A 15,780-nucleotide genomic window follows, 5' to 3' on the forward strand; every position below is an offset into this window, starting at 1 on the left:
TTCCCTTTCTGCCTCAAAGGGAGTCAGTGTGGGCTTGTTGACAAGCAAAGCCTACACGGACACAATGCAAAAAAGGTTGCAGGACCTAGAATCTTAGAATCCTCTTGTGACAGAATAAGTGAAAATGAAATGTGAGTTGGTGAGCGCAAGAGCTGACCCCATTTCTGCTTTACAGGCTTGTTAGTGCTATTGAAGACCTGCAAGTAAAGAATTCAGGTATCTGAATATGATGGTGATCAGATGTCAATCTTGACAAGAGACTGAAGATGATTGAAAGAATAAAACCAATACCTGAATATGATGATGATCAGATTTTAGTCTTGACAAGAGACTGAAGATGTTCAAAAGAACAAAAACAATCTAATGATTGAGAAAACAATTATTAGGTTTGGATTCATTAAAAGAGAACTAAACTAAAGAGTTAACCAACACCTGAATATGATGATGATCAGATGTCAGTCTTGACAAGAGACTGAAGATGATTGAAATAATAAAAACAATCTAATGATTGAGAAAACAATTATTAGGTTTGATGAAGAAAAAGAACAACATAAAGTAAAGAGAACTGTTGGTCTTATATGATATTCATTGAACATAATAGGAATGATGTCATGATGTTAGAAAGAGAAAAACTGTTTACATACCTAATGAGCATTTCACCATACGTGTAATGCTATTAATGAGATGTTGCTACACGACACTCAATTCAAGTGGGGGAGAAACACATCAGTGTCAGTGCAAATCTCATAGGGATGTTGAGCAGTGTGGCTACACATTTTCATATAAACCTCTCTTGAAAATTATGTGTTTCTATTATTGATTTGAATGTCATCTTTTACATGAAACATGGTTCCTTTTATTGGAGCAAGGCTACTTATAGTTCCATACTGAAACGTGCCGAGAAGAGAACCCCTGAATCATTGAACTTGATGCTTAGATATTGAGGCTTTCAAGCAAGAGATCTAGAATCAAAACTCACTGAGAATGAGGTTTTGTCCACTGAAGCGGTGACAAGCGCACTATTGCTCAAAAGGAAAGTTTTACAAGGACTCTAAAAATGATGATTTGGCTGATTGAGCTACTTGCACTACACCAAATGTAATCTTTACCGCCAGGTAAAGATTACATTTTGTGTAGTGTTGATTGGCTTGTTTTTTTTTTAAATTTGTGAAACTCTCCTACATGACAAAAATCAGAAGCAGACACATCAGTAACCCATAATCATGAGGTTAAAAAAATAAATCAATTTGACTGATCAACAAATTGCCACCTTTGAAGAGATTGCTTTGAATCTTTTTGCAACAACTCAATCTATCCAACACAAGAAATTTAAAAGAGTATAAAAGAAGACTAGTTTCATGTTTTCACAAAGAGTGTGATCATATTATGTAAAATAAATCAGGAGTAGAAGAGAAGAAAGAAAGGCAAGTTGTTTTGAAAAGATGGTTAGAAAGAAAGGCAAGTTGTTTTGAAAAGATGGTTTGTCAATTTTTCAATGTAATTGAAGCAAGATAATCATAAGTACTAAGTAAGGGCATGTTTGGTTGCAATTTGTTTTGGCAATTTTTTTGATAATCACAGTCGAATTTCAAAAAAATCTGAATTGAAAGAAAGACGTTTGTGAGAGATTATGGTCCCAAAAAATAATCTCAATCCCTGTCCCAAAAGTAGCTTTTGAGTCCCTTTGGGATAATCTCCAAAAGGGAGATTATCCATCAATAATTTCTGTTTGGGACTTGTCAAAATTTGCCACTTGACCGTCTTTGACGTCATGACTACAAGTTCCAAAGATTTTTGGAACTCGTCAATGTCAAAAAATCAATTTGATCAAAGTATCCAATTGGATGACTGGCCATTTTTCTCTTTGCCATTTCAGTTTGATCAACACTTCTTTTTTCTCAGGAAAATTTCATCTCATCTCAAAAATCACAAACCATGCTTCAAGCTCAAAAAATAAATAAATAACAGAAAGGAAAGAAAGATCAGAAGGAAAAACATGAGCGTGCTCAAGCAGAAGGTTGAGGACAAGGTCATTGTCATCTTTGTTGGATGAAGGCTAGGTTGATCTTAGATCAATGCTTGAATCAGAGTCCGTATTGGACATCTTGGAAGGGGCAGATGTGTGTGATGGATGTGAAGGTGCATTGAGGTGATTTTGAATATGGTTTGGGTTTTGTACCAAACGTGATCTTGGCAAAAGGACTCCAGGTTGAGATTATTTTGAAATTTGAGATTTTTTCACAAAATCTCAATTGCCCCCTAGCAAAGTCACAGACCTCAAATTGAGATTACACTTTGCAATTGCAACCAAACGTGCCCTAAGGTATTGAATGATGAAAAATAACAACAAATGAAAATTGTGAAGGTCAGAATAAAAACAAATTGGCAAAGTCAAGGTCACATAGGGATAAAGGGCCAATCTGCGCCAATATATAGAGAATCAATGGGAACTTAGTAAATCCACAAAGAAATTGGAGGAAATGGGCTTTTCAAGCAAGCCCCCCCCCTGGCGTAAGCTGGGGACATTGCAAGTCCAGCAATCGGGAGGGCAAGGGCAACTGCAAGAAAGAAGAACCAAGCTATAAGAAGTAATATTGGGCCTTACACTTGAGAATTTCTCACAGCTGTATTTGTTTGCGCCAGGCATCTCTCCACTATTTCCCTTTAACAAACAGTCAGTCAACCACATGATCTGCTGGAGGACCTCCTTAGATTGCCAAAGCTGACAACATTGCCCTTTTGGGGTAACCAAAATGTCACTGCAACACTTTGACACATAATTTGATCAACACTGTTGAACTCTGAATCTAAATTTCTGGAAGCTCATGGTCCAAAGCACCAATTCAAATCTTGTGGGGAAATCATGCATCAAGTTTCTGAGCTCCCCTTTGAAAAGTTCTGGGGATTTAACACCAGGCTACATTGGTGATATCCATTTAATACCCACTTCATAAGTTTCTTGCAACTTTCTAAAAACTTTCTGATGTAGGTAGTTCCCTTGGCCTACCAGCAACACCTGAAGTGCTCCGCTTCAATCTGATTTTTTCTTTTTTTCTTTGTAATGGGGCGCAATCCCGCTACATCTGACACCCTCTCTTGCTCTGCTTACAAGACACACCTGCCCCGCTTGTGCCCCATCACATATGATCTTTGGTTTTCAGAGTGGAGCGGATTGTTCTATAATTTGATTTCATGCAAACACAAGAATAAGTATATGCAATGAGCATGGAGAAGCCAAACCATATATGAAAGATACATAAAACAAACATTCAGGAGGAAGTCAGCATAAGCAATCACATTGGACCTCAATCATTCATGTGCAATAGAATATTGACCACTATTCAAAGAGGCGTGTGTTGATATTTATCTCTTGACAGCTTTCAGGATCTTTCAGATTGGCTTGCTGGGTCATTCATGCCAAACTTGAGAGCACAGCAAGACTTGCAATTGCCCCGCTCAAAATGTGCTCCGCTCTATGAACTCAGAGAAGCTGGTAGCGCAGGCGGAGCACTTAGACCCGCTTTTTGCCTGGGACCATAGCACAGGCGGAGCAAGCCGCTCCACTTTTGCTTTTTGTGGAGGGACACTTCAGGTATTGCTACCAGTGACCAGTGATTGGGGGCTGTGAGTGTACCTGTCTACATGTATCCCAACTGATGGTGTGTTTGGCTGGTGTACTGTGGTTGGGAGAAAAGGAGGGACTTACTTGTAAAGTCAAAAAAAAATGGCAAGAAATCTGTTGGGGCTTTTCCCCAAAATCTACTTGTTCTATGGAACTTTTTCTACCATTCTACAAGCCTGTTTGGCTGGTTTAGCCAGAAATCGTTACACAAACAACGCTGAGACAGCTACGCTACAACACACTACCATGCATTTTGTATGTAGCGTAACTGTATGCAGTTAACACAGATCTGACCTTTATGATAGTGTAACTTGTCAAGTTACACTACACTACGAGCTACTGTAGCTGAGTTTTGTGCCTCTACACTACGCTACAGGGCCAAATTTGGTTAGCTGGAGATTTCTGGGACTCTGCGTAGGGTAGCTGGGATTCATTCATGCTAATTCCTGCTAGCTGTAGCTTTGTGGCATGTTTCTAGCTACGTTATCTTGCGCTATCAGCTACGGGTAGATTAGCTGTCTCAGTGTTGACACAAATGCTTTTTCAATCTGCCCCTGTTTCAAGTGGTGGATTGAAAAACATGAAATTTGGTTATACAATTACCAAGCACTCAACTGAAAAGCTCATTAAAAGATCAAAGTAGAGGGGCAAATTTTGTTTTTGGTCTGAAAAACAGCCTCAAGGCTGTTTTTTAAAATCAAAGAATTTTTGATTAAATGAAGTTGCCAACCGCCAGTGTTTTTGACAAAAATCAAAAACTGTTTTGCCCAAGAAACGGTTTTTGGCTTCGGTGGTGTTTTTGACCAAAAACCGTTTTTGGGTTCCAGCCAAATGGGCCCTAACCTTCACTGCCGGCATATTTGGCTCCGAGACAAATGTCCGAGGAGTCCTCGGACGGCGCCCCTGAGGAAAAGGGCACCCAAGGGCTAATTCTGAGGCAAATGTTGGCCCTGGCCGTTGCCTCGGATTGGATCCTCAGATGGGGGTTAACTCGGAGTCAGAGTCCGAGGAATCCTCGGATTTTTGGCTCCAAGCCAAATATGCTGGCTGTGCTTTCCTGGCCCCAAAATGAAAAATGTGTGCTTTGCTTTTGGCTACGACCCAACACTTTCAGAATCCTGATAGCTTGATTGCTTCTGTTTAAAGTCTATACCAAAACTCAAAATTCAGACTTAAATCAGCCAAACTACTCGATTTTTGGCACCAAGCCCTGAATGACAATATCCACACAACCACTGGCACTTTTAAGAAACCGAGAGTACCAGGTTATAGAGACATTGAAGACGCACCCTTTTTGTTTTGGGGCTAGGGAAACTTGAAATTGTAAAAAAAAGTTTCATCAGGCAAGTAGATTTTGGGAAAAAGCCCTGCCAGATCGCATGCCATTTTTTGACTCTAAGTCCCTCCTTTGAGCTGGCCAGTATATTTTGTCAAAGAACTTGGGTGATTGGCAGATGACGCCAGTCGGTCGACGTGCTGATAGGTGGTCAAGGCTGCAACGGATTGAGTGAAACCGTGTACGGTGCCGCCATAAAATACGTGGAGGATCATATATGTTTCTGGTCGAGCCGTCCTCGGTGAAGAAGTGCCTCCCGGAAGAGACATCATGACCCGAAGATCGATAAGCCTTGTCAACGCCGCATTTTTTTTTCATTGCGATATGGTGATTCTTTCGCCGGATGGATGGGAAATTAAGCGCCTAGCCGCTAGAAAATTGCACGAACCTTCAAACTCTTCTCATCTGCTCCATTGCCGTATCCTTATCTCTTTCCATCCGAGAAAGCCTTAATATTTATCAACACAACCAAACAGAATCTGGGTATCAACCTCATCACCATTCATTAAGTTCAAGATGGTTCATTCGCTGATCATCTTCGAGCTCCTCCTTGCACTTTCAATGAATCTTGGATCACATATTGTACAATGTTGTTCAACATCATATGCCCAAGAGCAGCCTTAATTTACATACATATCGTTGATTCGTCTTGTGATCTTCACGTATAACTTCGGTTCTCGATTCGGATCTGTTTTGATAGAATGAGGATAAGATTAATGAGGTCACCAAGTCAATTCAAATACATCACAAATGGATCAAACTGTCCGTCATGATTGGATGTTACTTTTTGATGACAACATACAAGTTTGGTAGTTTTTTCCAGAACCTGGCTCGCTCGTCTTGACATTATATCAAACAAATCTTTCGATACATACCATACAACCGAACAACCGAATACCACTGAAACCCCTTTCTAGTCTTGGAGTCTCATCCTTCTTGGTATCTCGAGTTTGATTGAAGCTTGATATTTTGATACTTTACCTCGATTCAGAAAAGGGTTGATGAATCTTTCTTTTGAAGTTCAAATCTATTGACAACCTCGACAACTTTAACCGCTTCGGCTCGTAAGCTCGTTTATAGACGAACGAGATAAAACAAATATATATACCCTCCATCGTTTGAGGTTCAAGTCTCCTTATTTATATTTGTTCATACCGTTTCATCCGCAATTTTTCATTCCATTTCAGATCTTGATATTTCCCCTCCAGAGTCCAGACATCATCACCCTTTAAACCTTCTCCTCTTTGTATCCGACTCTTGGTTCTCGCTCCTGCTCACTTCCTTCCATTTCCCTTTTTTCTCCGCTAAACTTTGGCATCTTTCAACTCTCTTGTATCAAATTTACATCATCAATCCCAATCTCCGCACTTGATTCATTTAAACAATTCATTCCTCGATTCTCTCAGTTTGACTCATTAAACTTTGCTAGCTGTCATTCTACGTATTCTCTCTGCGCCAATCATAACCTACAACTCTTTCTCACCTTACAAACTTCACACTCGTCAATCTTTATAATCAAATCTCAATTTCTCAACCATGGCTCAACATCGTCAACAAACTCATCTCACTCCTCCTACCACTGAACAACAACCTACTGACCCGCTTCACAGGGTCTACGTTCTATCATGTGCTCATTGTGACGCTTTTGTCAGTGATCGCGGTATGAGGGTTAGTTCATCAGGTTTCTTTTTGTAATACCATATGCTCAAGTCCAAGTTCATCTGATTGACCTTGTATCACCATCATATGTAGGCGGTACTACTTTTACGACCTTCCATCACTCTCTTCAGCACCGATGGTATGCCGTACAATTGTGGTCCGTTATATCCTGATTCAAACGAAGATATCAATAACTCCGAACAGGTCGAAAGAACTTGTAATTGTCTAACTCAAAGCCTAGGCTGTTATGGCTGTGGCAATACAATTGGCTGTTAGTTCAAATCATTATTCTTATCTATCACTACCCTCGCGGTTTTCGATTAAAGGCTGACCAACTTACCTTCCATAGATCACATCATCTGTCCATGCTCTCGATGTGAGGACTCTGTATCAAAACACCGTCGAGCAGCCAATGGACATCGATGGGTTTTCCACTACGGTGAAGTGACTTACAAGGAACGTACCTACGTTCTCGACGAACCTGGCGTCATTCAACCTCAATCTTCGTACCAACATGCACCAGGCCTAGGCAGACATTCAAGTCAAACATCCTTCATATTGACACATGATGAACGAGATCATCTTCAAATCCAAGATCTCGACGTAGCCAAACCTGAACCAAGTTATCAATATGAATCGGATTCACCTGAAGAGCTTTCCTATGAATCTGAAATGATCTCCATCTCTAATTCTCGGCGTTCTCGTTACATTCGAACTCGTCGTCCAGCTTCTCCTCGTGAACATTCTAGTATTCAAGAAGGTGATCCGGTTTATTGGCATCAACTCGTTTCTGCTGGAGAACGTTCATCACCAATTTTTGCTAAATCTACTCCTAAAATCACATCTAGACCAGCACGTTGATGAAGATCTTCATTTCACCTTTTTACTTAGTTTGAATCCCTCTGTTTCTTGGTTTCTCATTTATTCTTCTCGCATGCAACATTCCTCTTTCTTTCTTGCTTGTCGGTGTTTCATATTGTTTTTACATTTGATGAAGCTCATCACTCAAAACCAAGCAAGCTCGAAAACTCGTTCGTTTTTCTTTCTTGTTTGTCTGTCTATAAAATCTCGCCCTACAGCTCTTTGCATGTACGTTCAAATGTAGTTCTGTCAGTCTCATCCCACATCTATCACTTGCTCTTTTTACTCCTTATGAACTTTTTTCTTTTGGGTCTCATGTGTTTTTCTCTACCTTCAGTTTTCCTGTCTTACCAAGTTTTCATTAAAAAAAATGTTGAAAAAAATCCATTCAATCCTTTGTAAATCCTTCGATTCTTTACTGTAAACCTTTTTTTGTCAAATCATTAAAATCTATCATAACTTCTAATTGATCTTTGTTCATTCATTGATTCATTCGCTCGTTCATTTTGACCTTTTATCCATTCTCTGTCAATTCTCTGGATTTTCCCTTCGCTTCTAGTTGACAGTTCTTCTTACTCATCTTTTTGTAACTGTTTGTTTTCTCTTTACCTACTTTCCTAGGTATATGTGAATATGTGAATATAAGATCAGGAAATTTGTTTGTTTTTAGCATTCTTTTCTTTTTCTTTTAAGGGTTTTGAGTGATACTTCTTTTTACTTCAACTTGAACAATTCTTTTCTTGGGTTTTTGATGTTTGTTTTCCTGCAAAGTACATACTTTTTTTATCAAAAGAATCAGGACATGGAGTTTTGCTGAGAATTATAAAACTGATCAAAACATGAGAAAGGAAGCAAGGCTGAGAATAAAATGGATGATCAAAAGAACCAGAATCAAAACAAAAAGATCAATTTACATGATTAACCCAAGGCATCCCAAAAAGTTTACACAGTTAGTCCTAGAATAAAAAACATTTCATCCAGAACTCCATTGATTAATGGCAAGCAGATGGAAAAAACCACCCATACCAACAAACCACTCTGTGGGAAGGTCACCTACAAAGAGGCCTTGATGTTTTTTCCCCAAAAAATCATGAAACTGTGTAACCTGAAGCCTCGCATACTTTGTGCCATAAATGGTTATTTTCTTCTCTCTTGATCATCAAATTCTACACCTCCTTGAAAGTTTCTCTCTATACACTGCTTTTCAACGTTACCAGTCCATGTAATTCAACAAGTCCTTTTTGCAATGTTTATCCTTTTGTTCTTCACATTGATTAAATCCCAAAATCTAACTACCAACTTATCCAACAACAAATTTCAAGCCAATCTAAGCCTACATGTACTACCTACACATATTCCTCAAATTCAAAAAAGCCAAGGCTCTCCTTGTGTCACTTATCCAAAAACATTCTTTTTGGGTCTTAAGGAAAGTCTCAAATCAACTACTTGTGTCTTATGATTTATAAGAACACCTCAGATCTTTTGATTTATCTATTTTGGTTGAAAGTCATAACACTTCATTGTTCACAGTACTTTCTCATTTTGTGTTTGTACTTGCAGAATGGACCCTGCTCACTAACTTCGGTACGCCCAAGGTTCAACTTGAGGTACTTCAATAGTAGAGATCCAAACTTTCACGTAACCTAGTATCTCTAGACTTCAAGGAATGCCCATAAATCTCTTTGGTGGGTTTGTGTGACCTGTCCCCATCCTGAAATAGTGGTGATGAGCTCAATATTCTTGTACATCAATCTTTGTTATCCTCAAAGGCCCTCTCTAATACCTGAAAGTTTCAATGGATCACAAAGACTACCAAGAAAATAAAACAGTGGTATTGTGCTTCAGGGAAAATATGATCCAATGGTTTAGATCACAGATTTATGCATCAAGACCAATTAGACCTTGAGAATCATAAAGTAACCAGAACCCCCAAGAAGCTTGATCCTTTCCTTTTGAACTTACAATGTAATCTTTCCCATAGTACAGTTTGCTAAGTCTATATGAAAGACTATAAATGAGATGTGTTTTAAACAAAACCATTTCCAGATCTTGACTGGTGTTAGGTATACTTGAATGCAATCTTAAGCATCATTTTCTTTATTCAAACCATACACCATATAGTACCATCATCATTGTTCATCTCCAACCATCACTTTTCCATCCATGTAATCTTTCCCCTCCCACCTCAAAAGCCATCCAAAAGAGAAAAAAAGAGGTGGTGGTGGTCATACCAAGGATGACTGAAGATGAAATCTCATCAAGTTTTTCTTCCTTCTCAAAGATTTCAACACTCAACTGTGACTTCCAAACCATAGTTCAGGATCACCAAAAAGGTCACTAAAACCAAGCAAAAAAAATCATAACCTCGCATCTAAAATACGTATATAATATTTTTTTTGACACCAAACAATTGAATTTGAAAGGAAGAAAGAAAGAAATCAAAAGATAAAACAAAATAAAAATAAAAGAAATCACAAATAAATACAAAATTGATGCGTCATGAAAAAAGAAAAGGAAAAAAAAAACAGAAAGTTTAGAACGATAACAAAAAAAAAGGTAAGTTTCTTAAAGAAAAAAAAAAGATAACAAAAAGTTTTTTAAAAAAATAGAAATCATCTTGAAGGTAGATTTAACAACTTTGAAAATTAAGTTTGAAAGCAAGCAAATGAAATTCAGATTCAATTGTTTTTTCAGCGTTTTCCCTAACAACAACCAGTTTTACCTCCTGCAGTACCAGATTGATTAACAGTAATTGAAGATCCATTAGGATTAGAACCAGAAGACTGATCAGGTCCAGCCGTATCAATCAGTCGAGTTTTAATATCTCTATATTTTTCCAAACCAAAATTCCCCACAAGCCAAAAAAAAACATCAATAAATTATTTAAAGAAAATTATAGAGAAATGTAATCATGACTCGATCAAAAATTAATTACCTAGCTAATGAAAAGAAGGCTTCTTCAACGTTCGTGTTTGTTTTAGCTGATGTTTCCATAAATGAAATCCCAAGTTCAGTAGCTAATTCACGTCCTTGTTCTTCCGAGATAACCTATAATAAGATCAAATTTCCAAATAGAAAAAAAAAGCAAAAAAAAACATCAATCAAAAAATAATTCAAACTAACCCAAGAATCAGTTGGAAGTCGAAAGAGAGAGAGAGAGAAAAGAAACCATTCTTAACCTTTTTATCTGTCGAATCACATTTGTTACCTAACAAAATCTTATTAACTCCTTCAGATGCATGTTGATCGATATTAGAATGCCAAGTACGAATATCTAACCCAAACCAAACCAAACCACCATCAATCAAAAAAATCACTCTTCTGTATGTTGACTTAGAAGAGATTCCACAAACTAGTAAACGATTTATCATCTGTTACATCATAAACCAATAGAATTCCCATCGCTCCTCTATAATAAGCAGTCGTAATAGTTCTAAACCTTTCTTGACCTGCTGTATCCCACTAAGCAGAAAAGAAAGAAAGATAACCAAAGAAACCCAAGATGTTAAATTAGATCATCATCATTAAGCAAAGTAAAAGGATCACTTACGATTTGTAATTTGATACGTTTGCCATCAAGTTCGATTGTACGAATTTTAAAATCTAGAAAAAAAAACAAATCATAAATTAAGAAAATTGAAATCATATAAGGGTTAAATGATAAGGTTTTATAAATCTTACCAATTCCAATTGTAGTAATAAAACTAGGTGTATAAGCATCATCACAAAACCGAAGTAATAAACAAGATTTTCCAACACCTATATAATATAATAACGAACAAAGAAGAAGAAATCCAAAAGAGATCAAGAAAAAGAATTCATTGATTAACGTTTTTTGGGTTTTGATAAGATTTCATTAAATTCTTTAAACTTACCAGAATCTCCAATCAAAAGTAATTTGATCTATAAAACCATATCAAAGCATATGATAAGTTTATAATAAAGTTAAACGATGTTTTGAAAAAGGAAAAACCCATTATAAATAGTTAAAAAAGAAATCAAAAGGATCAACTTACTAAGAAATCATAATGAGGGTTCGATGGCATCTTGTCTTGAGTAGGTTTGAGTTGAGTTGAGTTGAGTAGGTTTGAGTTGAGCTGATTTGATTTCGATCGATTTGATGACTGTAACTAGATCTCTGTCTGGCTTACGATCGAAGTCACTTAATTTAAACCACCTTAAATCAACAGACGGTACCATTTCATCACGGTACACCTCTTCCACCTCCTTAAAACCATCCTACATATTAGTGTAAATGGCTGTGTCACTGTCAATTCAAACAAAACACTGCCACTGGCAATCCACGTCTCCTCTGCTGAAACAAAGAGGCTCAAAAGACCTCCTTTATACAAATCAACTTTTCAAACATTCAGGAGTAATATCAAGACCCATAAACTTTTAGTTTTCTTCACATACCTTCAAACAACCAATCTAACTTCTTTCACTCCCACATGTTTTTTCACCAACAAACTCTGCATTCCATCATGAAATCTTTCAAAAAAATTCAAAGCAGTAATCATCAAATTTCAAAGAACCTTCACAACCATTACAAAATTCCAAATCTTTAATAATTAATAACTCACAATCCACATACATAACAAAATCTTCCTTCATTTTTCTACTTTGAAACTTTGTTTTTTTGTTTTCCAAAAATAGTCACAGATAAATTAGAAAAAGTTTCCATCTCGTCTTCTTCCTTACAAACAAACAAACAAACAAAAACAAACAAAGATAACAAAAATAACAAATATGATGAAAAGAAAATTCCAAAGAAAGAAACAAACTTCTTCCTTTTCTTTTATGAAAAAAAAAAACAACAAGAAGAAAAGAATCCACAAAAGAAAAAAGTCGAGAAAGAAAAAATAAGGTAACACAGAGACCCATCATCTTCATCATATATTGAAATACACGAAGAAAGAAAGCCAAACCCAATCAAACTTGTCATTTCTTTTGGTTTCGGTTTTGATAATGGAAAAGGTCTCCAATGATCCTCTTTCCAAAAGAAAAAGTCAAAACAAAACCCCAAATCGAATTAAACTTGTTGAGGTTCGAATTTACAATCAGGACTATTTGTAGAACCGACCACTCCATCATTCAAAGATTGATTTGGACGATTACTACAAAGTTTTCTACAAAAACAAACCAAAACCCCCCAAAACTCCATCAATTCTTTGATCATGACTGAAAAGAAAACAAGATCAAACCCATTTAAATCACTTACCGATTTCCATTTCCAGGACAATTCATCAATTGACAAACAGCACAACGTCTAGGACCTCTTTTTCTAACATTTTCAGAAGACGATGTGGATGGTAATCCAACACCACCCGTACCAGTACCAGAAGAAGAATGTCGTCTATTAGATGATTCTTCTACTAAACCTTCATCTTTTGATTCATTTCGATTTCCATCATCAACTTGTTGAATCGAACTCATAGGTTTATCTGAATTCATAAAGGACCAAGCAGGTGGTGCAGAGATAGATGAAGAGGTTCCTCCTGATCTTCCTTCGATATGATGAGTTATAGGTGATTCATGATTCATAGTATCATTGACTCTTATATCATTATTATACCTATCACCTAACAAATGAGGTGAATGATTAGTTCGATGGCTTGAACTGGTGATATTCACTGCCATTGGAATTGCTGGTAGATGTGGTGATGATTCGTTTTCTCCAAGTCGATCATACCTAGGTGGTTGTGTAGGTGAATCATCTCTTCCTTGAATATAAGAAGGACAAAGAGTTCGATTACCTCTTCCTAAGAATTTAACAAATCAAAACATGTTCAAATTAGACAACAAATTCTTAAAGATCAGATTGACTAGAAGAGATATACCTTTACAATAATATTGCCCACACACTCCACATTTCCTAGGCGCTCGTTTCCTTGCAGACATATCCACCTCAGGAACCTTGAAAGGATCCACACCAGAAGCAGCTTCTTCAATAATTTGTTCTCTACTCATAGAAGGTACACTATTTCGTTTATGAGTATGAGGATTTTTAGTTTTAACTGGTGGTGTTGAGTTGTTGAGAGTTGAAGGAACCACTGAAACCGGAACAGAAGTCGAAGCAGAAGGTGGAACTAATGGTGTACCACCTAAAACTGGATCAAGTACTTCTAAATCAAATTTAAAATCCGAAGAAGTAGTAGTTGAATCACTTGCATAACAAGCATAATAAACAGCAATGACAGTTTGAGGATCAAGTAAACTAGGATCAACGGGTCCATAGATCAATGGGACTTGTTTAGATTTAATCGGATCTTCTGTACTTTGAGGTATACAAAGAAACGGTCCTTCAAGTTTAGTAGGTCGTTCTTTAGCCCAAGAAGGAGTTTCATTTGTTTGAGATTGAGCTAAACCACACAAGACAGCTTGTCGAACGTTTTCATTGGATCCAAAGGCAGCCACTTGAGCCAGAGGTGATATTCGACTTAGAGGGGTATTCTGACCAATGACCGGATTCACTGGATTGTTAAGATAAGCCGTCAGAAGTGAAGCCACTGCGTCTGGTCCTTGAGGAGGACGTGAAGATGTCTCGGAGAGATGATGTTGAGGAACAGGTTCAGTAGAAGATCGTAACGGGTTTACCGCAGTGGGATGAGATGTTAGATTATGATGATCAAACGTGGATTCTGAGTTATGCTCTGAGAATTGATTGGGCTGTGTATAAATGCGTGTCAGATCGCGTGCATGAGATCAAGAAGATTGAAGAAGTTATGAGATTCGAAGAGAGCGTACCTCAGTTGTAGTGCCAGATGGATTAGAAAAGCCATGATTAGTATTTGGTTGGGTAGGCGACATACCTATGGAAATCAAAAAGTAGTTTGTTAGAGGTCGGTCTGGAGAATGAACCGAATCGAAAGTGAACTTACGTTTAGCATTGAAATGATTCAAGTCCCAAGCACCAAGTGAAGCCAGTTTTCGTTTACGAGATAAATCATCTGAATTTGATGTAGACTGATAATCAAACCAAGAAGAGAAAGTACGTCAACGATAGAGAAGAGATGAAGTATACTTTGAAAATTGAGCAAGTCAAGTCATACAGAGACTAAGAAATCAGGTAAACTGTTGGCTAGATGAGCTTCGACTTCTTTATAATCTTGACTGAGAGGATCGTTTGCCAAGTTGATAGATTGATTTGAATGAGAAAGTTGAGTTTGATTAGATTGAGGTGAAGTGGTAGTGGTAGTAGTAGTAGTAGCAGTGGTGGTTAATGTTCTGATGGGTGGTAATTCATGTTGATGGTTAGTTGTTCTAAGTTGATTCTGTCTTGACATGACTCTAAGTATTTAGTAATCAGTAAGTAAGTATCAAGTAAGTAAGATAACTAAAGTGTAAAGTAAGTAAACTAAAGTCAAGTCACTCAAAGTGATATTCGATATGAATATTTAATGATATCCTTCGATTCGATTCGATTCGTTAAGTAACACATATCATTCTTCACTCAATTTCTGAGGTCGTGTTTAACTTCTGAGTCTGACTACTTAATCCTATTTAAACCAATCCAGTTCAAATTCATATCTTCAAACTCTACTAAAATACTGAGGTTAGGTTCAAACCCCCTGAGTCAATTCACCCTACATATCAATTCTTTCACCGCCTCACCCCCTAAAAATTCTCTTGCGACCCGGAATTCGGAAATTCAATAAAGTCCGGAACCGCATAATCTGATCAAAAAGGAAGCTCTTCAAAGACTCATCTCCATAAAAGTCAACCTGAACTTACACGAGATTTCTGATCTTGCCTTTTTCGAAAGTCTACGCTGAAAAGTTTAGTAAGAGTTACAAGGAATTGTCGCTCTAAAATCCATATCATTTCCTTCTTAAGATGTTCATCATACATGCTCTAGAAATCCAGTTTAGGTAATCCTCACTCCTCCCTTTCAACTTTAATATACTCAACAAATACTCAGTTACACCAAGACTGAACCAATGGAAAACCAATTCAACAAAGACCTTGGCAATTTACTCGACTTTTACCTAACTTAACACAAGTCCCAAACTCGCAGGGGCTTTCTTACCTTCGCGAGCTCGGTGCCCTGGAGAGGGACTTGGGACTTATCAGCTACTTTTGGTGTACCAGCAGGGACCCGAAAAGGCCCTGCTCTTCTACAGCCTGGTATCTTCTGTAGTTGATACATTATAGATTCTCTGAGGAGAGCAAAATCTTCAGAACATTTAGACAAACAACTTCGGTTTTTGAACGAAGTTCACTGCTCAATTATTAATCCTATTGCAAGAGAAGTAATTTAGGTCCTTTTTAAATTTCGTTTCCAAAATCCAGTCACCAAACC

General features: G+C 37.4%; 3 protein-coding genes across 3 annotated transcripts; 1 reads left to right on the plus strand and 2 right to left on the minus strand.

Moving 5' to 3' along the window:
* Window positions 1-5,799: 5,799 nt before the first annotated feature.
* On the plus strand, window positions 5,800-7,478 carry MELLADRAFT_78213 (uncharacterized protein; the record flags this gene model as incomplete). The annotated part of the gene is made up of 3 exons (XM_007411638.1): window positions 5,800-6,626; window positions 6,711-6,888; window positions 6,967-7,478. 3 exons carry the CDS (start codon window positions 6,495-6,497, stop codon window positions 7,476-7,478), a joined length of 822 nt encoding a protein of 273 aa, XP_007411700.1.
* A 2,702-nt stretch (window positions 7,479-10,180) lies between these two features.
* On the minus strand, window positions 10,181-11,524 carry MELLADRAFT_37102 (uncharacterized protein; the record flags this gene model as incomplete). The annotated part of the gene is made up of 8 exons (XM_007411697.1): window positions 10,181-10,304; window positions 10,414-10,526; window positions 10,658-10,752; window positions 10,832-10,940; window positions 11,029-11,081; window positions 11,160-11,237; window positions 11,354-11,381; window positions 11,495-11,524. 8 exons carry the CDS (start codon window positions 11,522-11,524, stop codon window positions 10,181-10,183), a joined length of 630 nt encoding a protein of 209 aa, XP_007411759.1.
* A 573-nt stretch (window positions 11,525-12,097) lies between these two features.
* Window positions 12,098-14,922, minus strand: MELLADRAFT_78214 (uncharacterized protein; the record flags this gene model as incomplete). Its single annotated transcript, XM_007411696.1, has 6 exons — window positions 12,098-12,607; window positions 12,700-13,240; window positions 13,319-14,147; window positions 14,226-14,290; window positions 14,360-14,444; window positions 14,531-14,922. The coding sequence occupies 6 exons, from the start codon at window positions 14,762-14,764 to the stop codon at window positions 12,511-12,513; spliced, it is 1,851 nt and encodes a 616-aa protein (XP_007411758.1).
* Between the last annotated feature and the right edge of the window lie 858 nt (window positions 14,923-15,780).

Source organism: Melampsora larici-populina (assembly GCF_000204055.1).
Source record: "Melampsora larici-populina 98AG31 unplaced genomic scaffold MELLAscaffold_26, whole genome shotgun sequence".
Classification (NCBI taxonomy): Eukaryota; Fungi; Basidiomycota; class Pucciniomycetes; order Pucciniales; family Melampsoraceae; genus Melampsora; species Melampsora laricis-populina.